Source organism: Castor canadensis, chromosome 8, assembly GCF_047511655.1.
Source record: "Castor canadensis chromosome 8, mCasCan1.hap1v2, whole genome shotgun sequence".
Taxonomy (NCBI): Eukaryota; Metazoa; Chordata; class Mammalia; order Rodentia; family Castoridae; genus Castor; species Castor canadensis.
In genome coordinates this window covers 90,378,459-90,406,414 of record NC_133393.1, presented here as the reverse complement: position 1 = coordinate 90,406,414, position 27,956 = coordinate 90,378,459, and the positions used below count along the sequence as shown (strand labels likewise).

At 52.9% G+C, this 27,956-nt stretch overlaps 4 protein-coding genes across 4 annotated transcripts in view; all 4 read right to left on the bottom strand.

Moving 5' to 3' along the window:
- Positions 1-17,936, bottom strand: part of Hoxc4 (homeobox C4) — a 60,307-nt gene extending 42,371 nt beyond the window's left edge. Inside the window, exon 1 of the mRNA XM_074083534.1 lies at positions 17,764-17,936. The gene's annotated coding sequence lies outside the window, so the exon portion shown is untranslated. The remainder of the gene's footprint in view (positions 1-17,763) is intronic.
- Hoxc8 (homeobox C8) lies at positions 72-3,634 on the bottom strand. Its single transcript, XM_020185134.2, has 2 exons — positions 3,168-3,634; positions 72-1,810 (listed from the first exon to the last, which is right to left on the bottom strand). The coding sequence occupies exons 1-2, from the start codon at positions 3,601-3,603 to the stop codon at positions 1,518-1,520; spliced, it is 729 nt and encodes a 242-aa protein (XP_020040723.1). The 5' UTR covers positions 3,604-3,634; the 3' UTR covers positions 72-1,517.
- Hoxc9 (homeobox C9) lies at positions 7,942-12,851 on the bottom strand. The gene is made up of 2 exons (XM_020185132.2): positions 12,122-12,851; positions 7,942-10,384 (listed from the first exon to the last, which is right to left on the bottom strand). The coding sequence occupies exons 1-2, from the start codon at positions 12,657-12,659 to the stop codon at positions 10,140-10,142; spliced, it is 783 nt and encodes a 260-aa protein (XP_020040721.1). The 5' UTR covers positions 12,660-12,851; the 3' UTR covers positions 7,942-10,139.
- Positions 17,937-22,521: 4,585 nt separating the features above from the next.
- Positions 22,522-27,750, bottom strand: Hoxc10 (homeobox C10). Its single transcript, XM_020185131.2, has 2 exons — positions 26,773-27,750; positions 22,522-23,641 (listed from the first exon to the last, which is right to left on the bottom strand). The coding sequence occupies exons 1-2, from the start codon at positions 27,521-27,523 to the stop codon at positions 23,364-23,366; spliced, it is 1,029 nt and encodes a 342-aa protein (XP_020040720.1). The 5' UTR covers positions 27,524-27,750; the 3' UTR covers positions 22,522-23,363.
- Positions 27,751-27,956: the final 206 nt, after the last annotated feature.

Here is a 27,956-nt window from a genome sequence, read left to right as displayed (position 1 = left end):
CCCTCCCAGCCCAGCCTGCCCTCTCCACTCAGAGGCTTCTCCCACATGAGTTCCCTCACCCCAAAGCCAGATCTGTGGAGACCTTTTCCAGATTGTTGGGAAAGAGAAATAAAAAGGGAGGGGATAGAAAATGGGGGAGAGTTGTGGAGAAAAAGCAAGTCATTCCTGCTTCAAATTTTTTTTCTCTTTTTTTTATTATGACTCACGTATACAATACAAAGTACTTGGACCAGGAACAGGGCTGTCAGGACACAAAATCTACATTCATAGCTGGACATAAAGACAAATGACCAAAAATTATTATTATAGATATATTTTAACATTTTTTTCCTTTCGAGCACATTGCATAAACAGAGAATTCAAGACAGAGTTAACTATACATTCAGTGCAATTTAGTTCTACTCTACTGGGGTTAGAAGCACAATAAAAGCGCACAGGACCGGCGGGCTAGGCAGTCTCAGTTGTTGGGTTTTTCTTAGTGAAATAAGCAGCAACAAACGACAACAAAACGGCATTACGAATACTCTCAAAGCAGGATTTCTTTCTATAGGTAGTGATAAAATATGTTGGAGGTTTCTTTCTTTCTTTTTTTAAATTTTTATTTTTTTCTCTTTTTTTCTCCTAGAGTAGGAGTTTAATTTTTTCCTTTTTTTCTTTTTCAAGATTATTGCAGGTTCCCTTTAGGTAGTATGTTAAAGATTTATTATCAGTATTATTATTATTATGGTTATGGAAATTTCTGAGCACAAATACTATTGCAGCTCAGAGGAAGCCGGGCCCAAAAGAACAGAAATCAAACAGCAAAGGCAAGGAAGGCATGGGCCCGAGTGACATGGGATGACTAGGTAGGATTTTAGAGATGACTGCAGGCCCCTATTGACTCCTTGGGGTGGGAGGAGAGACCCACATCTCTTTCAGGTTTCCATCAGTTCCTAGAGAAAATCAAGGGGGTTCTCTAAGCACAGCCCCGGGGAGGGGGGCGGAATCTTCCTTGCTATCTTTTCCTTGTTTCTTTAAATTTTTTCCTTTCTTTTCCTTTTCTCCTTTCTTCATTTTTTCCTTCCTTTCATTTTCCAAAAAGTCAATCTAGTACAGTAATCCTAGCATAAAAGCAAAGCCAGGAGTCCTCTTCCATATTTTGAGGGGCTCTCCTCTAAAATAAATACCAGAAAATCAGGAAAGTGGGAGTGCTGTAAGAAGGGGCAGAGAGAAGGGGTAAGCAGGCCAGGGCTCAGACCTTAAAGTCTAGGAAGAACTCAAGGGTTCTTCTTGTGTTGGGCATAGAGTGGAACTTTTTGCTGTGTCTCCCCCCCTCTAGTCCCCAAACAAATAAAGAGCGGGGAAGTCCAAAGGTAATAAAACCAGAGCTGCAAGTATCTGACAGGTAGTTAGAGTTGTGAGTGTCATTCTATTCTCTATAAAAGCAAATGACAGTCGTAAACTTCTCAATTTATCTGCTACCATAAAATGAAACTTCAAGGGAGTTGCTAAAAGGGGGGGCATTTTCTCTTTTTTGCTTAGTCCTTGTTTTCTTCCTTTTCCTCTTCTTCTTTCTCCTCTTCCTCATTTCCTTCTTCTTCCACCTTCTCTTCATCTCGGGCCCCAGGCAGTTTATCCTTGTTGTTCTCCTTTTTCCACTTCATCCTTCGGTTCTGGAACCAGATCTTCACTTGTCTCTCGGTCAGTCCCAGGGCATGAGAGACTTCAATCCGGCGTTTTCGTGTCAAATAAGGATTAAAGAGAAACTCCTTTTCTAGTTCCAAGGTCTGATACCGGCTGTAAGTTTGCCGTCCGCTGCGCCGCCCCGGAGCTGGACAGAACAGAACCCCAGTCTGGTTATGTCTTGGTGGGGGCATGATTCCCCCCTGGTACTCTGCCTGTACTGAAGTTGCCCCTCAGATCTGATCTCCCCAGTTCTCCTCCCTCCAGAGGATGAGGCAAGAGCAGAAGGCAGGCGAGGGCAGGAAAGTTTGGGGGATAGTTTTGGTTTGACTTCACCTTGGGAGGTGGGTAAAGGTGGGGGACACAGACTGTGGCTGTCTGAAACTAGGGACTTAAAGGAGCCAGGGGAGTTCTGCAGAATCCCCCAGGCCTGCAGGATCAGGAAACTGGCCCCTGCAGCTTTGTTTACAAGTGCACAGTGGCATTTAGTAAGCAGGGCTGGAGACAGAATCTGTTTCCAAAAGAAAGGAAAAGGCTGGGGATAAAGGAGAGGAGCTCTGTCCACTGCTCCCTTCTTGTCTCTCTTTGCCTAATGCTTTTCCAATAAGAAAAATAATTGATCTCCTGGAATGTATCATTGCTCTGCCTGATTGCTAACTGGAGACCAGCAAATAAATCATGGGCCATCCCTGCCGGAACTTGTCGCTTTATCGCTTCCCCCTGTACTTCGAAATTGGGCCATGAGGGGCCACCCTTGGAGGGGCTCATGACCTGAGCTGCTCTGCAGGTCTCAGGGAGACCCCACAAGCTCTTGATTGAAGGGGAGCCTGGCTAGAGTCCTCTGGACTTCAGAGACCCCTAATCTGTATGTCTCTTTCCTTTTGAGCACTCTTTTCTTCTTCTCAGGCTCCCTGTCTTCTCTCCAACTGGGGGAAGTACAGAAAAGTTGGGGGTAGTGGCCCTCAGGCTAGTTCTCTGAGAGGAGACAGTGGGGACCTTAGACAGTCAGAGATCTTGGGATCTCACCACTCTCTCTGGTTAGGGGAGAGAAAAGTGGGTCTCCTTTCCACCCAAGACAGCCTGGCCACTGTCTTGGGCTGCTGGCCCTCTGTCTTTGGAGAAACTGGTTATCAGCTTCAAAGACTGATAACCTCAGGACACTAAGGGTACCCTTCCTAGTCACCTTCCCAACTTTGACTTTAGGTATGGGGAGAAGGAGAGAGACAGCCAGACAGACAGAGATGGAGGAAATGATTTTTAAACCTTTGCACCCACACATCACCTTTCCCCCACCTTCATCCCAAACCCCCAAATGTCTCAGGCGCCCCCCGCCCCACCCCCAGCCGAGTCTTCCCAACCTCGAGAAACCCACCCAGGCACGGGGGTTGGGTGGGAGAGACCCCAAAGCCAGGAGGGAAAGCGAGGGCAGACAAAAAGGAGACGAGGGAGGGGGGGAAGACCCCGGAGCGCGGGAGACCAAGGGGGAAAGAGAAAAGGCTTCTCACCGTGGGGTCTCATCCATGGAAACATGAGGCTGGGAGACGAGTTTTGATTTAAGTGGCCTTGTCCTTCGCTACTGTTAGTGTTGGCGGAGGATTTACAGTCGGGATATTGCACCACGCTCGCCTCTTGCTGAGCCCCATAAAGGGACTGTCTGGGGAGCGCCTCGTAGCCATAGAATTTGGAGGCGTCTCCGTGGCAGCTAAGCGAGCACGGGTTCTGCTGGTAGCCCGAGTTGGAGATGCCGGAGGTGCCGTGGTGGAAGAAGTCTTGGACGTGGTGCGAGGCGTGCTGGAAGCCCGGCGCCGAGCCGCCGGGCCCGTACACCAGCGCATGGCTCCTGCCCACGCTCTGCGGGAACCGGCAGTCGTAATAGGCCGGTTCCAGGGACTCGCCGCCTTTGTATTTGGAGAACAGGGGGTTGACGAAGTAGGAGCTCATGCTGGGTACATGAAAACCCGCGGCCCCCTCCCCTCTGGCTCACGGCTCCCCCGCCCGGTACCCCCAAAACTCCCCTCCCCCCCCGGGACCGAACCCCAGGCCGGCTGGCTCCCCCGGACTGGGCTGGGCTGGTGGGCTGGGGGCTGGGCAGGTGGGGGGCGCCTCGGTGCCTGCCGAGCTGCCGGGTCTGGGGCGCGGGCGGCGGCGGCGGCGGCGGCTCTCTTCACTGTCGGTAGGTAGAGCTCGCGCTCTCTCACTTAGCTCTTTCCTTTAACAGCCCAGGCGAATTCCTCAGACTCCCGGCGGTGGCGGCGCTTACACGCGATTCGCGTTCATCAATCCACGACATGAAGACAGGCGAGAGAGAGAGGAGAGAGAGGAGAGAGAGAGAGAGAGAGAGAGAGAGAGATGGCGGGGGTTGAGGGGTTCAGGGCTGGGGGGACCTGGAGGAAGGGGAGGGAGGAGAGGGGGAGGGATGGGGGGTGTGGTGTGTGTAGGGGGTGGCAAGTCAGCCCCAGCTAATGGCCAAGGCCGGCTTTTCCAAGATACGCATTCAAATTTGAAGGTGTTCCCCCCCCCTTCCTCTCAGAGAGAGAGAGAGAGAGAGAGAGAGAGAGAGAGATATACCTGAGCCAGCAGGTCAACTCAGGTTATCTCAACAGGTATAAGACCCCTTGAGGGGGGTTGAATGTCAGCAAGCTAGAGCAGAGCCCCTAACCCAAAAGATAGGGTCTCTAGGAGGGTCCTTAAGTCTAGGGACTTTGAGGAGGAACAAGTACATCATGAGTCCCACGTACTTCAGGAATCAGACCCTCCAGCCTCTGGCCCCTCCCCAGGTTATGAAGCTGCCTTTAAGACTCTCTCTCTCTCTCTCTCTCTCTCTCTCTCTCTCTCTCTCTGACTTTTCTCTGCCCATAGCAATGGGTAGAGAAGAGAGCTGGAGGGGCGGGAGGCACTACATGTACCCCATCAGGGCCATATTATCCCTTCATTCAACAGCCCCCCTACAAGGAGCAGGAAACCCAGGCAATGGCCACAAACTTAGCTGGGGGTCTGAGAATTAAAGCTGTTTATGGGGTTAAGAAGGAAGGACAGCAGTGTCTCCCTGGCTTCTGACTTGGCTAATGTAGGGTGCTTCTTCTTAGGAGATTATTTGCATCTGGGTTTGAGGGCCCTGGAGCAGGCCTCTTACTTTTCCCCACATACCACCACCCTATAGGAAATGCCAGGTTGGCCTGGAGAGGCCCCCTGGCTTCTCTGCAGCCCCCTCTTCCCTAGGCAAGCTGCACAGGCTAGGATGTGGAATAGGGACTATCAAAAGACACTCTTTAAATATTTACCACACTTTCTCTGGAGGGTTCTCCCCATCCCCAAGACTGAATAAATTCAAGTTAATTCTAATGGATAAAAGAACCTTAGTTCATCAGCAACCTTCCCTGGCCACAGTGTGTACAGTTTGGGCTTAACAGAGAAAAAGGGAGAAAGTGAGAGAGCCATGAATGTGTGTGCATATGAATGAAGATGAACAAGAATAATTATTTTTCTGTCCCTTTCCTTCCACAGTGTTTGAGGTTGTTACACAGTGTGTGAGGTTGTTACCCTGGGGCACACTCAGGATTCACACACATTGTATGTGCTACCTTCTCACCCTGAGACACGTCAAGTGCATGTTCACTCTAAACTAGCATACACATTCCTGGAATCATCCTGTCACTTTGCAGATTCAGTGCACACAAGTGCACACCAGGCACATATGCACATAATGCCTGACAAACACAGATGCATATTTAGGTCTTTGCATCACAAAAGGAAATTACCTGTTTTCCTTCCACATCCTGGGGTTTCTGGGTTGGATGAGGGAGGAGGTGGTTAGAAAACCAGATCTTTTCCTCTGCATCCCCATCGGAGCCCAGCTCTGGGGATGGAGGAAGGAACAGCAGTGCAGGGTAGGATGGTATAGATGGAATGAGCCCGCTCTGCTCCCTTATCCGTCTATTATCTGAATAATTGCTGGGATAATCATTCTCAGCCAAATTCCCAAAGAATACTCACGGGCATCCTAGCAAAAGACCCTGCCAGGATCCCTTGCATTTAGGGGTCTCACCCCCATCTGAGTTAGGGACTGCCCAAACTCTCAGACACCTAGAACTCTGGCCCTGGAGTAGCAGGAGGAAAGGGTCAGAGGAGAGCTGTGCCAGGGCTGCAGGCCCCGTAGGTTCCAGAACAGTGGGGGACCTGGAAGGGCATCTCCAACCACTACCAGAGCCTGCTGCATCCTTGGCTCCAGCCCTGTTGTTTCTGAGCCTGCTCTTCTGGTGTGGAGCTGAACAGGGTGGATGGACTCTGGGCTCCCATCATCTGGGTCACTGGGGACTGTCATAAATACTTTCTCTTCTCTGCATGGAAAGAAGAGGCTCTGAGGGCCGGATTCGCTCTGGGGCCTGCGCCTTATCTTTTAGGGGGTGGGGGGATATTTCGACATTTTATGGTCCAGCGAAAACCCTGCCACAGAGCTATTCTTCTGGGCCTTTGTGTCTTGGAATGCGACTGTCCCGAGTGTGCCGCCACCACCGCCTGTCCAGAGAACCCACCAGTCCGGCAACCCCTGGCTCGACTTGCTTTTCCCTTTGGGGGTATCTTTTGACTTTCATTTCATTGTTTCTTTTTTTTTTTTTTCAAGTATATGGTTTATTTTGCTCCCTGAGCCTGGAAATAAAGGAACTGCAAGCAGCCATCCTCGCCGAGGCCGTCTCTGTCCCATTCCCTGAGGCCTGCACCGCCCTCTTAGGTACCACGGATTTATGTTCGTTTGTTCGGGTCATTCCGCCTTTTTGTGTTAATTACGCTGTGCCTGCTTCGCACTTATCTCCTCCGCAAAGCGATTATTTTTGATGCCTGCCCTCCTTCGCCTCACGAGCCCGCTGCCAGCGTGAGGGCCCATCTCCCGCTGCCACTCGCGAATTATTTACACCTCGAAGGTGAGAGGATTGATTTGCTCAGAGTCAGTGGGGCCCGGCCGGGCAGAGGCGCGGGGCCTTCGCGCCGAGCTTGGGGTCCGGCCTCAAATGTCAGTGTGGCCAGGCCGGCCGAGGGTATCCCTGCCTCTAACATTGAGCAACAGCGCCACCTCGCGTCCACTTGCTCCAATGCAGTACGGCCGGGAAAAAGCCAGCCGAGGTCCCAGGCTTGGCCCAAAGGTGGGAAGTGGGAGGAAGGAGTCCCTAAATGGGTGCAAAGGAGAGGGATTCTTTGGCAGGTTGTTGCCCTGAGACCAGTTTTCTACGTTCTTGAAATAAACCGTGTGAAAGGTTCTATACTGTTGTTTTTGTTATCCTCCCCTTTGCATTAAGAGACATTGTGCAAAAGAACGCAATCCCCTCCACCCTCTTCAGGCGCTTTTCTGGCCTCAGAACATCTCCGCGCACGCGGATGAGCGAACCAACCAAAGCTCCCACCACCGCCTACCCTAAACTACTCGTTCCTCTTACCCTGATGCTGGCCCCGCACCGCCTATTCCGCCGCCGCCTGCAGGACTTTGGGGTGGGTCTCTGACTTCTCTGGGCTGTTTGCCCCTTGGTTTGTAGCCCATCCCTCGCGCGCGCGCACTCTCCACCTCTCCCTCCCAACCAGTGAGGTCCTGTGCTCCGTGGGCCATAGACAAAACATTCCTATAATCCGATTTCAAAGGAAAGAGTGTCCACCTTATTTAAACCATAAAACAATTAAGCCCAGACGTCTAGCCAGCTCCGCGCTGCTGTTTTGTTCGGCCCCATTCAGAACCCAGAGCAGAGAGACAAACAGGGTCATAAAAGTGGCATTTCGGTTCTGCGGAAATGTACCTATCCGCTGCCTTCCCAAGTGGAACAACCTTTAGGGTTTTGTGATTCTGACAAAGGAGCAGAGGAGAGGTGGGAGGGGAAGATTAGGGGAGGAGGGCGTTTGCTAACCCTTCTTTCCGCCTGCTTTCATTTCTTTCCCAAGATGTGTGTCGTGTTATTTTAATTCATAAGTGATAATGAATAAAATCGAATCCAATCTTGACCTGCAGGCTGGAGGCTGGGATTGAACAGTGGACAGGGAAGGTGGGCCTGCTCTGAATCCCACGCCCTTGTCAGGGTCTCCAAGCCCTGCAGCCCTCCTTCCTGCCCGGAGCAAGGCGGGCTCGGGCGGGCGGGCGGGCTGCAGGAAGCAGGCCGCGCTGACCGACGCCGAGGGGAGGTGACAGAGCCTTGGAGCAGAGGAAACGGGGCTTGGAGGCCCGGAAACACCACCGAGCTCGGGCTGGGAGAGGAGCCCGCATCCTAGCGGTCCACACGAGGGAGAGAGAGTTGTCTTGGATTCTATCAAGTGCAGAACTGGGGCCAGGGTTACAGAACAGCAAAAGGGCCAAAGGGAAGAACGAGGAAGTGAAAAAGGAGAAAACCATAGGCAAAGCACCTTTCCCAAGGACCAAGAAAACAATGCTCTGGAATTAGGTATGAGGTCTCCTAAGCAAGCAGGAAAGAGAGAATGTCTCAGCAACAGCTAAGTCCCTTGTTGCGACTTGATTGCTCTCCCCAATATTATCTAAACAAAATGTTCACCCTCCCCATCTTCCTCCAGTACCCCAAATTGAAGCGTTTAATGGAAGGAGAGGGCAAAAGATTCAAGTTAATGAGTAAGAGATTGGTCTCTACAAATGTTTCACCAATCCTGTAAGGTGTCTCTTTGGGGGTAACACCAAATGGGATGGATCCCTATTACTTTCTTTTACTGTGGTGTCCTCCAACTATTCAGAATGACACTCTGCACCCTAGGCAGAATGGGCAGCCTGAGATATTAAAGGGCTATATTTCAGGCAGTCTGATTTTAATAGTTTCCAGATTGGGGGATTTCCTAGAAAAGGGGCGCCCGGCCGAGGCATACCCAGCAGCTAGTGTCTGCTTCTGATTAGCAGATGAAAACTGCTGGTTCTAGGGAAGGAGCTCTGGGGTGCAGCGCAGCCAACCAGCCTCACAAGGCTGTTACACACACGTCCCTACACCTTTGTGTTTGGGGTATGACAGCCACAAGGGAGCACCCCATTCCTGGCTAATCCCTAACCAGCATCCTTGGATTCTGACTTCCCCATCTCCTAGGGGTGCTACAGCTACTCAGCATGACCCTAGTCACCCCCACCCCAACATTCAAACTAAACACCAGAGAGACAGAGATTGAGAAAAAAGAAAAGTAGGAAAGAGAAGAGCTGAGATGCATTGAGAAGTAGAAACTTAATTCTAACTATATTGGCTTTGACATCTTTCTCCTTCCTTCCTTCCTTCCTTTCTCCTTCCATTTCCTCCTCCCTTTCCTCTCTCGTTCTGTCTCTCACCCCTCAAATCCTTAGTGTGCCTGGCTCACTCCCTGAGGCCTGCATGGCCTTCCTCCTAGCCAAACGTTCCCACCAGCCTTCTTTCTCAGTCATCCCTGAAAGCACCAATGCAACCAGGCAAAAATCCAGCCTGGGCCCTCACCCAGAACCCAACTTTCATCTTCACCTATCTCTTCTCTCCGATCTCATGTACTCATAAATTATTACAATTAATTACAGCCAGGGAAAGCCATTCATACCATGTGTGTCCACCCCCCCCCCAACATACACATTGCATCTAGCCACCAGGAAACTTGTAAGGCAGCCAGCCAGGGCAGACACAAGCTGGGCCTCCACCTCAGCAGCCTCCACTCCTTCCCTGGAGCCTCCATGTCCACCCTGTCCTGCCTGGAGAGAAGCCGAAGGCATTTGCCCTTCTGAAGTAGAGGAAGCCCCTTGTCTGGCTTCAGCCTCCCCTAGAGGATCTGAGCACTTGCCTCCTCTCAACCTTGGAGCCACAGGGAGGAGAAATAACGAGAACTAGATGCAGTTGAGTTTCTGGTTTTTTAAGTGACTTCGATATATTAACACAGAGCTGTTCTACCATAACAAACAGAAGCACATTACAGGACAGACAGGACGCTGGGGACAAGAGGGAACACAGCTATGTACATGCCCGAGGCACTGGCCTGCCGCCGCCCGACCCAGCCTGCGGCAGGTCCTGGCCCTGCCCCTCAGCTCCTGGGCTGGGGATCATCATTGTGTGTGTGTTTGTCTTTTTTGTACAAAATCTGCACGCAGAACGCCCAAGGCCAGGGAAGGGATGGCCCGGACAAATACGATACAGGAGAAAAATTAGAAATATAGCAATTCAAGTACTGGCTTCTCTGAAGAAAGGAGGAAAAAAATCACATTTGTGTGTGTCATTTATTTCGGTTGCGCTGGGGGAAGAGAACGTAGTTTCTCTCCTGCCTCCTCCTCGCTGGATAGAACTAACTCTAAAAACATCAATTTCTCAACACTTAACCCTCCCAAATCGCAAGAGTTTTCCTTTTCCCCTTCTTTTATTTTTCTTTTTAAGCGGATTGGCTTTTCTCTATCTTGCTCTTTCCTTTTCTTTTCGTGCTTTCTCCCGCCTGGGTTGGGGTATTTTTGTGGGATTTTGTTTTTCCCTTGGCTGTGCCGAGGCAGCAGGCTGGGGCAGGGTTTAGGATTGCTCCTTGTCGGTTTTTTCTTTATTCATCTTTTTCATCTTCATTCTCCGGTTCTGAAACCAGATTTTGACCTGCCGCTCAGTGAGGTTGAGAACCCGGGCCACCTCGTACCGACGGTCCCTGGTTAAATACATATTGAAGAGAAACTCCTTCTCCAGTTCCAGCGTCTGGTACTTGGTGTAGGGGCAGCGCTTCTTCCTCGTAGATCGGGCGTGGATCCAGTTGGCCACGGGGTTGCCTGGAGGGCCAAACATAGGCAGGGGTCAGTGGTGCCCCTTTCGAGCTCAGGACCTCTGCCTCCCACCCCCAGGCTTAGTCAGGCGCCCCAAACCCAATAATTGAACCTGAATTTGGACACATTTTGCTTTAGGAATTTTCCCCCTTCCTCCTTTTGCATTCTGCCCCCTCTCTACTGCCCCTCCCTTTTCAGTTTCCAGCACCTAAAACTGTAAGAAATCCGAAGCTATCACAGCCCCTACAGTCTGGTCCTCAGTTTCAAGAGTAGTAATTCGAGAATATCCTCATAAAAAGTCCAAATTCCCAACCGTTTCATAGGCCCATAAACGCTTCTCTCTCTTGTTTTTTATTTTTATAGCGAGGTCTCTCTCCTCCCCACCTCCCTCCTCCTCTGCCCCCTCCCATCCTCACAGCCCACGACCAAGTCCTGAAATTTCAGCAGTTCTGCTTCCTGACCCTGAGAGTCCCTAAACCCCTCACCTCTTTCCAGTGCTGTCTCCCGCTGAGTTCAACCCTGCTGAGGCGAATTCTCAGGGTGATGCTGGGGTGGGGAAAGTCTTTCTCCTCTCCCCAGAGAACTGCTGGCCTTGGGGACAAACTCCCCCATATCTTAGCTTCCCTGTTGGCCTCCAGTGCCCCCCTCCTGCCAGCCCCTGGACAGGCTCTGCAGGAGCTGAGCCTCCAATTTCAGGTTTATGGGAGTAGCTGAAGGCAGGGAGGGAAGCCTTCAGAGGGGTATAATTAGGCCCTGGCCCCTTAAGGGGCTAGAGGAAAAGATTTCCTACAGCCCCTTCCTGGGACTCCCCCAGACACTTCCTCACACTCGGGGGCTTCACCCCATCCCTGCTGTTTCTCCTTTTTTTCCTCCTTTCTCTGTCTCTGCAGCTCACACCTGCCCCCACCTACCCCAGGCAATCCTTCTCTGCAATACTCAGAAGGCTCCTGTCTCCTTGACTTTTGTGTGTGTGTGTGTGTGTGTGTGTGTGTGTGTGTGGTGTGTGTGTGTGTGGTGTGTGTGTGTGTACACAATTCTCTAATCTGGGGAGATGGCTCTCCCACTCCACATGCCTGACCCCAATTCTCAACCCTTTCTTCTGCAGATCATCAGAAGAGGGTTCTCAAGTTTAAGAAGACTGGGACCTCACTTCTCTCCTTACTTCTCTCTGAAGTCCTGATCTCTACAAGTTCCCAAGCTGTGGAATCCCCAGACCCCTCACCCAGTGCTCCTGGAGCAGAAGTAAATGGACCCTCTTTTATGACTCCCTAGTGGGGTGAGGACCCCCATGCTAACTGAGAGATAGGGGTAATTTTTATCCCTGAGGTATTTCCTCTGCCCCCCCAGAGTCCTCCTCACTTCTCCAAGGTCCCATTTCAAACCATAAAATGAACCTCACCCCCTGCCCCAGTCACTGGCCCTGTCTGCATTTCTTCGAAAGTGGCAACTGAGCCAAAAAAGCCTGGGCGAAGAGGAGAGCCAGGGGTCTCTCATCAAAGCCAGCCCCTGGGAAAGGAGCCCCCTCGGCCCTCTCCCAACCTGGCTGCCTGGGCCCCCTTCTCAGACCTTCCTGCCCCTGAAAGCTCCCCAAGGTAATTCGCTTTTATTGAGTCCTCTCCCCCTCGCCCTCGCCCCTCTCCCGCGCTCCCTGCGCTGCTCCGAGGGGCTGTAATTCGGCTCCCCCCTGCCTGTCTTCCCCTCCCCTCCTGCGCCGATTGTAAAGGAAAATTGCTCCCAACTTACTGGGGTCCAGGTCGGCCTTCTCCTCTTTGTGCTTGCTGCCGGCGAGTGCGTCCGCCTCGGGCGAGGGCAGTGTCTGCGGGGCGCGGTCGCGCAGCTCCCCGGGAGAGCCGTACATGTAGTCCGGGTAGCTGCGGCCGTCGCCCGGGCCGCAATCGGCGCGGCGCCCGGGGTAAGCGTCCGGCTTGAGGGCGTAGTGACGGCCCCCGGCCGGGAAGCTGGGGAAGGAGACGGCGCCGGACAGCGGCTCGAGCCAAGTCCGCATGTAGCGCGTGTCGGCGCCGAGGTGGGGCTGGGGGCCGTACGGGTGATATACCACAGACGACTGCGAGGGCACGGGCGCCCACGACGTGCTGAACACAGCCGGCTTGGGCGCGAAGCTACAGGACGGAAAATCGCTACAGTCCGGCACCAAACCGCTGGGTCTGGCGGCGGCGGGGTGAGCCCCCGTGGCCGGAAACCTGGACGCTAGGAGGTCTTCATTGTCGTGAGAGATGAGCGAGTCCACGTAATAGTTACTGATGGGCCCCGTCGCCGACATCGTAACAGGGTTTTACATACATAAGATTATTGTATGAACTGTATATGTACTTTTTATCTGCTCACAGAACAATCAAGGCAGGTAATTATTTTTCCAGCCTTTTCCCGGCAGCTCATTGGTTCCCCAGCCCCCACGTGATCGTATTTACCCAAAAATACGGCGCGGATCAATGCGCAGGGGCTTTTTTTTTCCCTTGCTTCCCCCCCCCACCCCTTCTCTCTGCTGATCCCCGCGACCTGCGTTTTCGCGGGGGTCCGCAACTCTGGACCGAAGACGCATGCCACCCTCCCCCCAAGGACCGGTCATACCTCATCAGGGAACCCCTCTTGCCCATGTCCACCCATAAACAGATGGCTCCCCCCTACCACGAGGATTTCTTAATGGGGTGAAAATGCCAGTCCCCGAAGCCAGGGTTCCTGGACCCCCAGGACTGAGCTGGGCGCGGGAGCCCCTCGGGGGCGGGGAGGCCAGCCGAGGTAGGTGGAGGAACTATTTCTTGACGTAATCCGTCTCTGTCGGCCCCGACGCTCCCGCAGTCTCTGAGCGAGCCGAGATCAGCGATTGTCAGTTCGGAACGTGGCTTTTAAAAATGCGTTTTTAAATAGTGTGTATGTATGTATTTCTTTCAGAAGCAGCAGCAGCAGCAAGGGAGGGAAGGTGGGAGGGGACTGGACAAGCTGGGATGGAGGGAGGGAAGGAGGGAAAGGGGAGCGTCCTTCTGCCACTGGCCAACTCAGCCCCCCAAATCTAGGGTAGGGAAAGCTTGGGGGAAGGTGGTCTGTGGGTGGGAGGGGTAGAACTTCGGGATCTCTTATACCTTTATACCTTTATCACCAGCCTCTGAAGTCTTCTCTTTGCTTTGGCACAGATATACAAGCGCCTTTATTTTAAATTTATTGTCTCTATGTTTCTTTGCCAGCTTGAAGAAGTGGAGGAGAGATCTACACAAGTTAAGTGGGGCATCCTCATCCCGTCTGCCTGCGCACCTTCCTTTGCCCCCAACTCCATCTCTGCGACACCCTCCCCCCCAAAAAAGAAGTAACCTCCCCGGTTCTGTCTGCAGAGAGCCAGGGTGAGAGCGGGCAAGGCGAGAGAGCGACCTCGGTCGTGGGCAAGTAGCTTGTTTTTACGTCCTTCAATAAAATTTTTATGAGGATCATTTGATTGTTCATAAATGTGTCTTTCATTAAATAAAATTGTAGGCTGTTTTTGGAACGGGAAAAAAGCAACGGAGGAATAGGAGAAAGCAATTTCTTTGGGGTCGGATGCAAGAATTCCGGAGGGGGCAGTGTGATTAGAGAGAAATATCAGACAACTTGGTTTCCAACCCCCACCCCCAAGTTGGTTGCTACCCTCCTCCTTGAATTTGGGGTTTGTTGCACAGCCCTAAGCTTTCCATCACTGTCCCATGGTGGTTTAGTAAATGGAGGGGGGGGCTATAGGCAAGCAGAAAATCATGTGTGGGTACTGGAGAGGGGGCAGGGAGGTTGGCTGTGGGGAGGAGAAGGGCAGGTGATGTCCCCAAAGACATGGTGCACCTAGGCTGGGCAGAGTGAGCTTGAAGGAGGGGTGCAATTTCAGGGTCAGAGGGAAGAATCTCAGCCTGTGCCTGGGGAAATGGGCAGGAACTGAGACTAGGATGCAGGCTCTGAAGGCAGCAGGGAAGGAGGCTTCTCAGACCCAGCCATGCCTGCCCTTCTTCCTCTCTCCTCTTCCCAGGAGGGGACCAAATGCCAAGGGAGGGGTAGGAGTTGCTTTTCTTCCACCTCTCTGTTGCTCTATTTCCTCTGGAGTGGAGAAGGGCTGGAAAGTGTAGTTTGTATGTTGGGGGCAAGAAAGTTAGTGGGGGGGGCAAGGTACAGCTGCAGCTCAAAGCACTACCCCTCCCAGATCCTTCCCCCCCCCTTTGTGTTCTTTCCTTTTCGGTCTATCTGGGCTGGGATTTCCAGGCACAAGGTGGGGAGGAGGGGGATGAAGGAAATGTTTGGTTGGGTAGAGGCAACCCACCCGGGGCCTCAGCCTCATCCCATTCAACTCTGTCTGTCTTCTCCTCCCTTGGGCTGGACTAGATGGGAAACCCAAATTACAACAAGAGACAGAGTATCTCTTTGGCCTTGATGTAGTCAGGTTAGCTGTCAATCAAAAAATCTCCCTCACTAGTTCAAGGAAAAGGCTCCAGTCCCTCTGGGAAGGCTTTCTCCAACCCCCCACAGCAGTCAGCACCTCCCCCAGCCCTGGGTGGCTGGGGACCCAGTCTGGCTCTTGGGCACTGCTGGCAGCGATGAGCAGAGACGTTTAATTTAGTCTTCAGTGGGGCCCGGGGCCAGACTGCAACCAAGAGGACATCAGGGGACAGAGCCTGAGAAAGACAGCCTAGACAGCATGACACAGACTAACTGAAACACAGCGCCAGGCCAGAGGAAGGAAAGAAGGAAATGGAGGATTGGGGCAAAAAGAAAAAAATCGAGAATTAAAGAAAAGAAGGAAGGCAAGATGAAAAGAGACAGGAGAGCAGGGAAAGGAAGGCGTGCAAGAGCAAGGCAGAGGAAGGGCAGCAATACACAGGCAGGACGGGGCAGGGTGAGAGAGCTGGCGGAGCAGCCGTGGCATTGTGCAGTGTGCAGTTCGCTTGCTTGCCGGGGCTTTGCCGCGGGACCAGCTCCGGGCGCGCAACCACTTCTGTCTGGACACAAAGGAGGAAGAGGCCTCCTCTCCTGCCCTTCCTGGAGGACCTGCTCCGGTGGGTACACCAGGCCTCAGGGATACAGAATCCCATGTTGGTCCAGGCAGCCAGCTCAGGCAGCTGGGAGCAGAGCCACATTCTAGTCAAGGAGGGGGAAACAGAAAAGGAAAAAGGTTTCAAGCCAACTCTTCCCCTGGCAACAGGGCCTGTCTGCCCCAACCTCAGGTTTTCTAAAGGAAAGAGTCTTTAAGGATCCTCTCCTATGAGCCTCTGTTATTTGGGAGATCCACTCATATAGACATCATGGCTATAAAGAGAAGCTTCCTTCTCTCCTACCCCCTTCACACCACCTTCTTTTCAACTCTTGAGCTGCCTGTACACTCTGCTTGCCTACCCTGCAGACACGCAGCAGCTGGGCAGTCAGGATCACCATCCAGGGATCCCTGCTGCCATCAAATCCCCCACGAAGCCAAGGAGGAGACTGTCGCCTTCCCTTCCTTTTGGGAGCAGGAACTGGGGACCCTCCCCACTCAGGAGCAGACACAGCAGTGGATGAGGAAGCAGGCCTCATCCACAGCCCCCTCCTAGCCAATGCTCCATTTCCCCTATGCTTCGTGGAGACAGCTAGCCATGGGAGGGGGCCTGGGAGAGGTTGGGAGTCCAGAGCCCTCTAGGCCCAGGTCCCGCAGGTTCCACAGCTGCATGTGTGTTGTAGCCCCATTCTCCATATTTGGAGGCAGGTCAGGCTCTGAAGTGAGCTTTCAGGGTTCCCCTAAATCCATACTTGTAGGTGTGGAGATACAAGGATGTGGGGGCATCAAAAAGAAGGGTCTTATCTTCCTGTGGGATTCAGTTACTCATGCTGAATATCCTAGCATATTAATTACAAGACTCTCTCTCACCCACACCACTCCCTTCAATTTTCCTCAGCACTGCTGGGGCAACTTGAGGGACCTGAGACAGCTGGGAGTCCCTGTTGGGAAGTGTGTGGGGGGGGCACCCAAGCTCTAGCTACCAGCTCTGTATTCACTCTGGTTTTTAGCGTTCACTTCCCAAAAGATTTCACTGGGCACAGGAGAGTCTCTTAAAGGGGAGGGGCTCCTTTACTCCATCACCTCAAACCTGAGCAGCTGGGACCACAATCTAGCTAGCACAGTGGGAAGGACAGACAGGTTAGACTCACCCCCCTTCCCCTGTCCCGCACCTCTCTTTTAGTGATTTAAATTTCCTTCGGTTCAATCCACACCGTCAAGTTCGGATTAAATTTAAAACAGGCTTTTCTCTATGCCCCCAGCGGACCATCCCAGCCGCCGCAGGCAGGGAGTCCGCTCCCTGCTCCCCAGCACCCGCCCTGCGCGGAGGAGTACGTGCTCCATTTGCTTTCATTTTCCTTCTCCCCCTGAAATGGGCTCATTTCACCTCTCCGCTGCCCTCTCCCCCTCCCCGCCCCTCCCTGGTTCCCTTCTACTTTCCCCCCTTCTCTCCTGATCCCTCTTTGTTGGGAAAAACACACCCACACACAACTCCTCCTAGCTAAGGCCTGCGCTGGAAGCAGAAACTGAGCTCTCCTGCCTGCCGCGAGGAGACCCGCGTCCTGCCCCCACCCCAGGTGGGTATCCCGGATCCCTGCACGCCGGGAGTCAGGCCCCCGAGCCCAGCAGGAGTGAAACCCCCGGGCCTGTGAACGTGGCCCTCTCAACGCCACGGCCTGCCGGGCCTGCATTCCCGCCGGCGCCCCCGCCCTGCCGCTCCGCAGCAAACGGGGCTATTTCCGGCTCCCCCAACACGGTCTGCTTTTCCAGCCTGGGGAGTGGCTGGAGGGGGAGCCGCCCCAGAGTTAGGGCTGCTCCCTACCCAGCGCCTCAATGGCTCTGAGCGCGTTGTTACCTGATCTTTTGTGTGATGTATGTGTCGCAAGGAAATTTGCAGTGACTTTGGAGCCCAGACTGAGGAAGCGGAGGTGGCGAAAGGAGAGACAATACGGGCTCGAAGTACAATTAAGGGGCCAGAGCGGCTCTTCTCTCCCCCGCCCTCCCTGCCCAACTGGGAGCTGTCTGGCCTCAAACCTCTGGAGGACTCGCGAACCTGGAGCCGGAAACTCAGCCCGTGGCGGAGGGAGCCAGAGGACTCCGCAACCTGAAAACTGAAGGAAAGCTCCCTACCAACTTGGGGGCGCCGTAACCAGCCCCGCTGAGTTGCAGAGAATCCAATGAATGAAAGTGCACATTCAGACGACGAATTTTCCCACATTTTCTCAGCCTTCGGAAGGAGAGGCCAGGGTTTGGGATGTCTCAGACAGACAGGCAACGGCATCTCCCAAGGCAGACAGACTCACAACATGAGTGTGAGCCTGTAATCACATACAGGTTCAACATTCCCCCAGGCCTCTTTGCCAGGCCTGGCGGGCGCCGATCTCCCTACCTTCTCTCCCGCCAGGGCCTCAAGCAGAGACCCAGAAGACTCGGTCCCTCTGGCTTGGTCCAATCCCGCCTCGGGAAGCGCCTTCGTTACCTGCTCTTCGGCTTCCCACGGCCACAGATGCAGGGCAGCCGCCTCCCGCCGGGGGAGGGAAGCCCGGCCACCGCAGCCGCCGCCACCCGCCCTCCTTCCCTCCCTCCCTTCTCGCCCTCCCTCCCTCTCCCTCCCTCGCGCGCTGCCGCTCGCGGGGCCCTCCCGCGGGCAACCTGCTCTGGACCAAATCCAGGTATCTCCGAAAGAGAGAAAAAAGAAAGGACTTCTTATGTAGAAAAGAAAAGAAAAGAAAAAAACCCTTAACTGCATTTATTTTTCATGCTCTGACCATTGGTCAGCCTCAGTCCAGACGTCCGGGACACAACCCAGCAGCCGCAGAGGTGTGCAGGGCCTGCTGCCTCGCCCACGCTGACCGCTGCGCCCCGCGCCCTGCATACTCCACACTCTGGGCCGCCGCCCCCGGCCGCTCAAGCACCCGACAGACCTCAAGGTCCTTCCTACAGACTCAACATCCGGTTGCCCGCCTCGCCGCTGACCACAGCACAGAAGCCCGCTCTGCTCCGTCTGCAGCCAAAGTCCACACACAATCCACCTTGTTGGTGCTCCCGAGCCCTTGCCCGGACACCCCTTGATTAGGAATCAAGCCGGCTATACTTGGGCTGGGGCCCTACTCGGAACTTCAGACTTGGTCCCCTACATAGGACCCAGACAAAGCTCCGTGCGCTGGCGTGCCCACCCAGAGCCCCCAGTCCCTCGTTGCCTCCTCCCCCTTCACCTGTTCCCAAGAAGGGCTGCATCTCCGAGCGAGCCGAAGCAAGGCCGATGGCTGGGGCGAGGTCCCAGGGAGGCCACATCGGATTAGCTGGGCTGAACCGGAGCCCCCGAAGCGGCTAGACATCTCAAAGACCAAGGCTCTCCTTGGCGAGCTCTTGCCTTTTCCTCCTTCTCCCGCAAGTCTCAAACACTCACACGCCGAGAGTTCAGCTCTATAAATCCTGCTCCTCTTTCCCATATCATAATTAAAAAAAACCAGTAGGGGAGGTTTTAACTTTTATTGCGATTTCTAGAGTTGGGCTGCGGAGCATATATTAAGTTTACGCTTATGCGCTCTCGGCGGGGAGGGTCCTTTAAGAAATAAAAATCCATCTTAATATCCGCAGACGAGAGAGATAATTTTTTCCCTCCTCTTCACGCTGTTCCTTCTGAAGACTCCCTTCCAGCGAAGCGAATAAATAATTACCATCGCCTTAGCCATGATCCACGGCCCCAGGGCCCTAGGGGGGACTCTGACCACCAGACTGGCCCTCACCTTGGCCCTATGAGATCTTGTTCCATTTCTCAGATGTAGGGAGAAGAAAACACTGACCCCTGGCTTTGTGGCCATCTCCTGTAAGCCCACCAGCTTTGAAATGGAAATGGGGGCAAAGGAACCCAAAACTAGAAGTTGTTCATTGGTGAATTTCGGCCCATGGGGGAATGCTAACTCTAAGCCAAGTCCTCTTGAGCACCCTGCTCCTGCCTGAGACTCCCTTTACCCCAACTGACTGTATAATTGGTTGGGGGCAGTCTGGAGACTCAGAGGCTGCCAGGTGCTCCCAAACTAGGGGAACCCCTTGCATGCCACCCACCAGCTGACTTGCCTTTCTGGAAATCTCCCCATTTCCGTGGGAGCCATGGAGATTTGATTACTTCCCTCCATGGGAAGAATTATTTTCTCCCACAAAGGGATGGGAGACAGACCAACAATCCTGCTGGAAGATGAAAGACTCTATTCCCATTTTCTCCTCCAGCTTCCTTGGGGGGTTAAATATAAATCTCTTTTTGTGTAAGAGAGAGAAAATAAATGAATATGTGTAAGTATATACAGGGAATTTGAGAAAGTCTAGAGGAGACAGAGATAGAAACAGAGACTTACACTCATGGAGTCACATATATATCTATATTCCTCCCAGGAAACCACTGTGAGAATATAGAACTCTGTGTATGCATTTTATTAGAGAAATGACTTTGTTCCCTATGTGAGAGTTTATGATGTTTTAACAATTATAATTATTCCAAAGTCTGAGAACCAAGACCCTGAACTCCTCATTTTGGCTTCTTTTTTCCAGTATATCTGAGAGCAGGGATGTGTTTCCCCATTCTCCCTGACCCCTCCCCCATTTTTCTCTGAAGGCAAAGAAACCTCTTTTGAGATCATACTCTCCAGCAACCAGAGCCAGAATTGAGGAACCAGAGGGGAAAAGGAGTACAGGAGGCTTTACAAAGTTTCTCACCGCTCAGATTTCCCTCTACCCCACTCTTCTCCTCTCCTCCCCCTGGCATCAGTCAGCAACCTTCCCAACAACATGGTAACAGTATGCGCTGGCAGCCTCTGTTCACCCAGACATTTCCATACAGCAAAAAGACAGGCAAATGCCTGGCAGCCAAAGACTCACGGGCATACAGACCAAGGCCTACCAGCAACGGAGAGCTAGACAGACCAGAGCCAGGCTTTTGACCTGATGTTTTCCAGTAGGGTGTGTTTGTGAGGGTTTCTACTTGGCCTTGATGGCTTTCCTCCAACCTCCCTACACTCCACATGTGTCCTTCCCCTGGAGATGGAGCTGTAGAAGGGGCAGAGGAGATGACTGGGCTGTTGCTCAGAGTTCCCCAACTCTTGGAACCTTAAGGTACCCCACTTTCCTAAGGAACAGTTTCAGCCCCAGCCAACTGGAGGCATGTTCTTTCCTTGGAGGTGGCAGGTGAGAGAAGCTAATTATTCCAGAGACTCACTCCTCTTTCTGGGCTCCCCTCTCCTCTAATGATTCTGCCCCACCCTGCTGCCCTACTGAACTGGCCCGCCAGGCCAAACTCAAACTCCTGAATTTCCTTGGAATTGGCTGGACCCTCTTTGTCTGTCTCCATCAGCTGGGCCCAGGAGACAATAGCTGCAGGAAAAACTCCTCTCCCTCAGTCACAGAGAATTGGGACAGACTGAGGAGGGGACGGCATAAAGCAGGGTTCTCCAGACTTGTCCCAAAGCCCCACTCACAGCTTGCCCTCCTCAGTCTGCACCCACTTTGCCCTATGTGGGAGGGGGCTGTGGGCAGTCCCAGTGGGAGGAAAGGAGCAGAAGAGGTGGGCTGGGGCCCTCGACGAAAACCGACTGATGTAACTCAGGCAGTTTCTTGTTGCCGAGTTCAAAACTCAATCCCAACAACATGAAACTACCTAAGCCACAGATCAGCTGAACAAGCAGGGCGGGAGATTCGGCTTTGCATCTATCGGGAGGAAAAGGGAAGGGGGTTGGGGAAGGAAGAAATTCAGCCCCGTCCCCCTTTCCGCCCCCACAACCTCCCTAAGGACTAAAGAGCGGACTTTGGGTGGCTGGGTGAGTAGGGGGTCTCACTGCCTTCCTCAGTTTCTGCATTAAGCAAATCGCTCAGAGAAAATCTGGTGAAATGGGACCGCTGGCGGCCAAATCCCTGCCCCACCCCCAGCACCGCAGTCGAGCTATTCCCCTGCATCTGGCCCTGGCCCTGGGGGAAGCTGGAGTGTCCTAGTACTTTTGAGCTGGGTCCCCTGTCTTGTCCATCTGCCTCTCCTGCTCTCTCTTTCCAGACTCTCTCTGATTGTCTCAGCTCAATTTAGGCTTCTCTGCAAATATGGGTGGCTGAACCACAGCGTCTGTGCTCTGGAACCACTTCCAATCAGGCCACTTGCCTGGCAAAGCCACACAGGCAGGAAACAGAAGGACCAGGAGCCTGAACAAGGCTCACACCCACACCAGCAAAAAAGCAGGAAAACCTAAGCTTCAAGCTCCAACCTTCTCTACAACCCCCTCCTTCCCGCAACGTACAACCAGACTGAGAGACACCTAGACCGGTGTGTGGACCTCAAGGCAACACTAAGTGCCCCAAAAGATAAAGAAGCCAAAACCACCAATTTACCCCTTTAACCACCGAAACCCACAGCAATGGGCCGGGGAAGGGGAGGAGAGGGAGCTCACAGTCGCTGCCCTCCGCTGCCAGTGGCCACAAGGCAAACCTGGGCTCTCAGCAAGCATGGATGTCTGAAACACCTTCCTCCAGGCTCTGCCGCTGCACACCAGGCACCTGGGGACGCTGCTAGTCCTCACTCCGCCGCCAAGAGAAGAACAAGAAACCGCTTCTCTTACCTTGTCGCTGCCTCCTCCTCCTCCTCCTGCTGCTGCTGGCTCTTCTGTTAGCTGCTGTTGATGGTGGGTGGGGGGGGGCTGAGCTCCTCGTACCCCTCCTGCGATTAAGTTTATTCCTCTCTTTGGATGGGTGGGGGACTCTTGGGGTGCCCCCAAGCAGCAGTGGGGTGCGCCCAGCCCAGCACCCCAGGCAATCAGATCCGTCTGCTCCTCAAGATTGCAGTTTGCTCTCTGCCTCTTTCCCTCCTCCAGTCACCTTTAAATGCATCTTTTACTGCAGCACCACATTATATTTGCAGATCATAAAATCCACCTCTCGCGCGCACCAAGACCGTCCTGACATTACTGTTTTATGACCTTGACTTATTGTGGTCACCTGGATAATATTTAAATCAACGTTATGGTCTCTCACTTACATTAAACCCGCCAAGAGACGTACTAGAAAGGCTCTAAGAGATGAGTCAAACACAAAACACACACATCCACACACTCAGCTTCTTTGGGGGAGGGGGGTGTCGCTAAAAAAACACTAAAAACAAAAAAACCACCCATTTGAGGATTGCGATTCCGGAAATTTATTAGGATTTTTTTCTCCATTAAGGAAGCTACATGCAAAAGATACAACATACAGAATATCTTTAAATAACACAACTCCCAGACAGGGATAGGACAATTTTTTTGGGGGGGGGCATTCTGTCTTTGCTTTGCTATGCTCTATTTTTAATTTTTTTTTTGTTCCTCTGGATAGAATTTCTGAGGTGTTAGTAGATAAGGGGTATGGGGGTACTGGCAGGGGTGGGAGAAAAGCAGAAAGCAGTACAAATACAAGACTTCAAGCAGATTCTCAGAGCGACTGGGAGGTAAAGACACGGAGAGGGTTTGGTGGAGACGCTGGGTGCTAAGACAAACACACAAACACTAGCCGAACTTTCCAAAATGTCTATTATTCTAAGGAGGAAATGCAGCAAGGAGGGAGCGATTCTGACTGTGCTCTGCGAGATTACAGACCCTCTCTGGTGGATTTTTTTCCCCCATTTTCCTCTACAATCGGGTGGATTCGATCTTAACTTTCATGGAGAACAGAATGCTGTGTGTGAGTGCATGGGTGAGTGAGGGGTTGACACACACACCAGCCACACTCCCACCCCCATCTATGAGGGCACACACAACACCCCACATCCCGGCACCCCATTTCTCATGCTTTAGGTTGGAAGCATCCTCGCAGCACGAACCATAAGTCCCTTAGAAGGAGAGTCTGAGGTCTTTGCCTTTTTTTGCAGGCGCGTTGCATTTATACTCAGGGATTCAGGGAGGGAAAAAAAAAATATCACCAGGCACAAAGGAAGGAGGGGCGGGGAAAGGAAAGAGGGGGAGGGGGAGGGAGGCCGCGCGTTCAGGTGAAATTAAAATTGGAGGTCAGTTCCCGGATCCGATTCTCTCGGTTCATTTTCTTGAGTTTCATTCTGCGATTTTGAAACCAGATTTTGACTTGTCTGTCTGTAAGGTTAATGGTCTTGCTAATCTCCAGGCGGCGCTCTCGCGTCAAATACATATTGAACAGAAATTCTTTCTCCAATTCCAGCGTCTGGTGTTTAGTATAGGGGCACCTCTTCTTCCTTCCGCTCTTTGCTGTCAGCCAATTTCCTGTGGTGTTTTCTGCCTTTATCTCCTCTGTTAAAAATAATATTATTTACATAAGTATCCCTCGAAGAAGGAAGCCCTCGCAGCAGCGCTGCAGCCTTTGCCAGCCTGCTATGGGGGCGGCTGAGGGAGCACAGGGGAGCTGTTCTTGCCCCACAGGCTTGACTGGTGGGGTCTTCTTGGGCTCAGGGCTCTTAGAATTTCTTTGGGGTCTAGATTTATAGGGGAAAGTGGGAAGTGGTTCTTTTCCTTCAAAGCATTTATTAAATTTAAATTACCCAAGTTCACCCTAACCTAGCAGATCCTGAGGATTCTGGCTTCCCCCCAGCTTGCTGACCCTGGTGGGTGCCCTAAACCTCTCCAGATCCTTCCTCAGCTGTGTTCTGCTCCTGCTCTGGAAAAACCAACCAGACAGAAAAGTATTTTCCAGGCCCCAGACTGGAGAGTGCAGAGTCCAGCCCGCAGCCCAGAGCCATTTTCCAGAGAGCTTTGACCCCTTCCTACTTGATACAGGGATTTTGGTCACAGTCTGTGCAGTCAGGGGCCATTGCAGCTGTCCCTGAACTAGGCCCCCAGCTCTTACTCCCACCCAAGTTGCCATGGAGTGACTCTGGCCCATTAGATCTCCCCTTTGCCATCCCTTCCTTTCCTGGCCATTTGCCCCAGGTGTATGTAGCTGAGTCAGGGAAGCTTGTTTTAGCAGCAGAGGTCAGGGGCAACAACTCTGGGGCATGCTGAGGGGTCTTCAGACAACTTCCCTGGCCAGAGGAACTAGGGTCAAGGGAGAGAGAGAAAGCCTGAGGTATTGCATCTTCCTAGAAATCTGTCCAGTGTGTAGGTAGATGTGTATGCCTGTAAATACAGGAGCATACCTGCAGAGGTACACACACCTATACATATATGTACACACCCATGGATATATAATGCTCATATGAGAAGACTATCATAGTTGTGGTGTGTATTTCCCATTATCTGATTGGCAGCTTCTCTCCCTGAATGGACCAGCCTTGTTCTCAAGGCAGCAGAAAGGAACTTGACCATCCTTTTTAGGTAAAACACAATAGTCCAAAGACCCAAGCAGGGGCACCCCACCACATAACTCTGCTGATGGCTCTACACTCTCCTTCCTAAACCAAATGAAGTTGACAGGTTCCTGGATCTTATCTTGATTGGGGGTGAGGAAGGATCTCTAGGGGAACCAGGAAAGACCAGAAAAATGCAAACTTGAGGCTGTAATCTAAAAATAAAACCTCGATGTATTTAATTGCTCTCCTGTCTCTGCATCTGCAACTTCCTGAAAATTTGTTTACAGGCTCCATATCTAACTCTATTTTTTTAAACCGTGGTTGTTGGATTTGGGGGAGAGAAAAGAAAATGCAAATGAAGAAGTTTAGCGAAAAGCTTTCTTCCTCTGGTCTGATGGAGGCACCAAAAAGGGAGGGGAGAGACAAGAAGAACACATGCAAAGTGCAAGTTAACGGGATTAGTTTAGGATGGGAGGGCATAGGTTGCTGTGGGGACAGCAAGAAGAAAGGGATACCATAGGGATGGGTGCAGTTTGCATAGGGAAGTGGACTTATTAACCTTGACTTTGCTTTCGGTGGGTCCAGAATACAGCTTTTTCTACTTAATTCTGCACTACAGTCAAGCTCAGTGTCAATGGAGAAAGTATAAAGTTAAACCTTCACATTGCACATGTACCACAACAACGAAGGCTTCCTGCGTGTGGGTGCCTCACTTTCGATCATCTTCAGGAACACACCTATGGTCATCTTCTAGCCAGGGGTCTCTGAGGACTGATTTGCCAAGGCCACTTTTGAAGAGCAGACCCAAGAGGGTGAGACTCTGCCCTTGCCCACCAAAAGACTACATGTGCATGTGTGAGCAGGCATGCGTGAGTGTGTGAGAAACATGCAAGAGGGGTGTGTGTAAGTGTGACACAGGTCGTCGTCAGAAATGCGTGTGCGTCGCATCCATATACAAAGCACCACAAGATCCAGGCCGCCCCCAACCTGCTCCACTCTTAATAGTTCATCTACCTTTACACCCAATTAGCCTCTCTCATATATTGCTGCCAGTAGCCAGTGTGTGGGGACCAAGTTTATTCCTCCCGGTTGGGCCTTTTGCAATGCTTTTTGCTCCAACTTTTTAGGCAAACTCATTGCCCCCAGTTCCTTCTTCTGCTCCTACTTCCTGTCCATTCTTGCCCCAGGTGTCAGAGAAAGGTCCTGAAAGGCCCCCATTTCCTAAGGCAGAAATGAATCTTGAACCCTGAGCTTGAACTCTGGCTAGGCTTCCTCTCTTCAACCAAAGTCACAATGAAATCCAACCAAAGCCACACTCCCTTCAGAAGTAAACCGCTTGCCACGCACACAAATTTCCAACCACTCATTTGTAAGCTGCTTTTGGAAACCAATAAGGAAAAATGTAATTTAACTTAAAAAAAAAGAAAAGAAAAAAATTTAGGAAGAGACAAAAAACTTAAAACACTCCAAATATCCTGTTGCAACGCCATCTCCAAGCCAGGCATCTGGGGAAGGGAGGGATGTGGCAGGCAGCCCTTCACCTCCACCTCTTCCGGCTTCAGCCTGGCTGTCCAAGGCCCCCTGGCTGAGTCAGAAACCGCAGGAACCCGAACCGCACGCACACGAGACCCCCAAACAACAAATTGCGTTTTACAGGAAACAATTTTCAACTGGGAAAACGCACTAAAGAGAAACCCCTCGTTTTTCTAAGCCTTCCCTTGTCCCTGGCCCAAGATCGCCATTTTAAGCTTTTTGGTGTGTGTGTGAGCCTTTGACCTAAGTGGGGGACATCAGCCCCTCAGGACACCAGCGTTGAGAAAGCAAACCAAAGGCAGCACGCGCCCGGGAGCGGTCACTGGTCCTGGGCAGCACAGGGCGCACGCAGGCTGTCTGTAGTGCGCACCGCCCCTCGTCTTAACACCCGGGCTGGCCCTGCACCTCCACGTCGCGGCTTACCTTCCCCAGCTAAATGACGCGCCACCAGCCTGGCGCTCAGCAGACATGAACCGCAAGCCTGGGTCATTCCAGAGACCTCGCATTCCCGAGGCCCAACCCTCTCCCCTGCCCCAAAGTCCCGGCCACGAAGACCAAGTGCCCGAGCGTCCCAGCCGGGCCCCGCGGCCCAGGCGGCCTTACCTTTTGCTTCGTTATCCGAGGTGTCTGGGCTGGAGTCAGCGGCCTTGGCCCTCTCCTTTTCGCTCTCCGCGGGGCTGCCTTTTGGGCCCGCCAGGCTCTGCTCCGTCTTGATCTCATTGGGACTGGGGGTCTGGCTGTCGGACTTGGGGGTCTCAGGGAAACTCACTTTACCCCCGAGCTGAGGCGATTCCAGATGTTCAGCGCGCGGGTTGAGATTGGCCCGCTGCTCAAAAGGGGCTTCGAAGTCGTTGGCCCCGGCACAGTGGGGCGTCTTGTCCAGTGCCGAGTAGCTCGGGCTGGCGCGGTAGTAGCTGGGCACGGGCACCTCGTGCTCCCCGAGGCAGGACTCCGGCAGGGGGTGGGAGTAGAGAGCTGCCTCGGGGCCACTTTTCGCCCGTTTCTCTGCGCTGTACATGCAGCAGACATTCTCCTCCTTGACACTAGGTGGGTAGGAGCAAGAGGACAGCGGCCTGCCAACAGGTTGTTCCAGGCGGTAGGCGGCTTTGGGGTCGCCCCAGGAGTCCAGCTGCGAGAGGTAGGACGGGTAGGTGTTGAGGGCGAGGTTGGGGCTGCCGCCCTCGTCCCTCTTGGAGAGCGAGGGCGCGAGCCCGCAGCCCCTCATCACCCCGCAGTTGAAGTCACTCCCAGATTGCATATACATGCCTGCGCTCCGGCTATAGCGCTCTCCTCCGCCGGGCGCAGCCAAGGGCTCCGCGTACGAGTTCGGAGTTACATTGCGAGGGCATGTCATTTTCAGAGAGAGGGGTTTTTAAGGAGCAATACTACAGCGGAGGAGCTGACATCTTTTTTTTTTTCCCCATCCGGGAAGGGGGGGTGGTTGAAGGGGCGGGAGGAAAAAGAAGGGGGGGAAATATCAGCTCCATAATTATCCGCGCATTCGGTCCTCACCATGTGACGGCTAGACCAATGGGATTTGAAAATGGCCTTGATGATTCAGACGGCTGTGACGTCAGCAGGGTCAAGTTGTCGGCAGGCGGAGCGCGCAGCGTGGAGTAACAGCGCCACCTAGCAGCTGCCTCGGGGTAGGGGCACAAGAGCCCTTCCCCGCGAACAAAGGAAGCGCCCCCCGGGCCGCAGCGGCGGTAGGGCGGGTGGAGGGAAACGGGGCGGGGGGGGGGTGTCCTGGAGAGAGTGGAGTTTGTTTACCCGGGAACCAGCCTGTA

What these genes read in the sequence shown, in the direction of transcription:
- Hoxc10 (XM_020185131.2), bottom strand. Translation starts at nt 27,523, where the DNA reads ATGACATGCCCTCGCAATGTAACTCCGAACTCGTACGCGGAGCCCTTG. An exon ending in CTCGGATAACGAAGCAAAAG is followed by an intron (nt 23,642 to 26,772) that starts GTAAGGCCGCCT and finishes TATTTTTAACAG; the next exon opens with AGGAGATAAAGGCAGAAAAC.
- Hoxc8 (XM_020185134.2), bottom strand. Translation starts at nt 3,603, where the DNA reads ATGAGCTCCTACTTCGTCAACCCCCTGTTCTCCAAATACAAAGGCGGC. An exon ending in TCCATGGATGAGACCCCACG is followed by an intron (nt 1,811 to 3,167) that starts GTGAGAAGCCTT and finishes TGTTCTGTCCAG; the next exon opens with CTCCGGGGCGGCGCAGCGGA.
- Hoxc9 (XM_020185132.2), bottom strand. Translation starts at nt 12,659, where the DNA reads ATGTCGGCGACGGGGCCCATCAGTAACTATTACGTGGACTCGCTCATC. An exon ending in GAAGGCCGACCTGGACCCCA is followed by an intron (nt 10,385 to 12,121) that starts GTAAGTTGGGAG and finishes TTGGCCCTCCAG; the next exon opens with GCAACCCCGTGGCCAACTGG.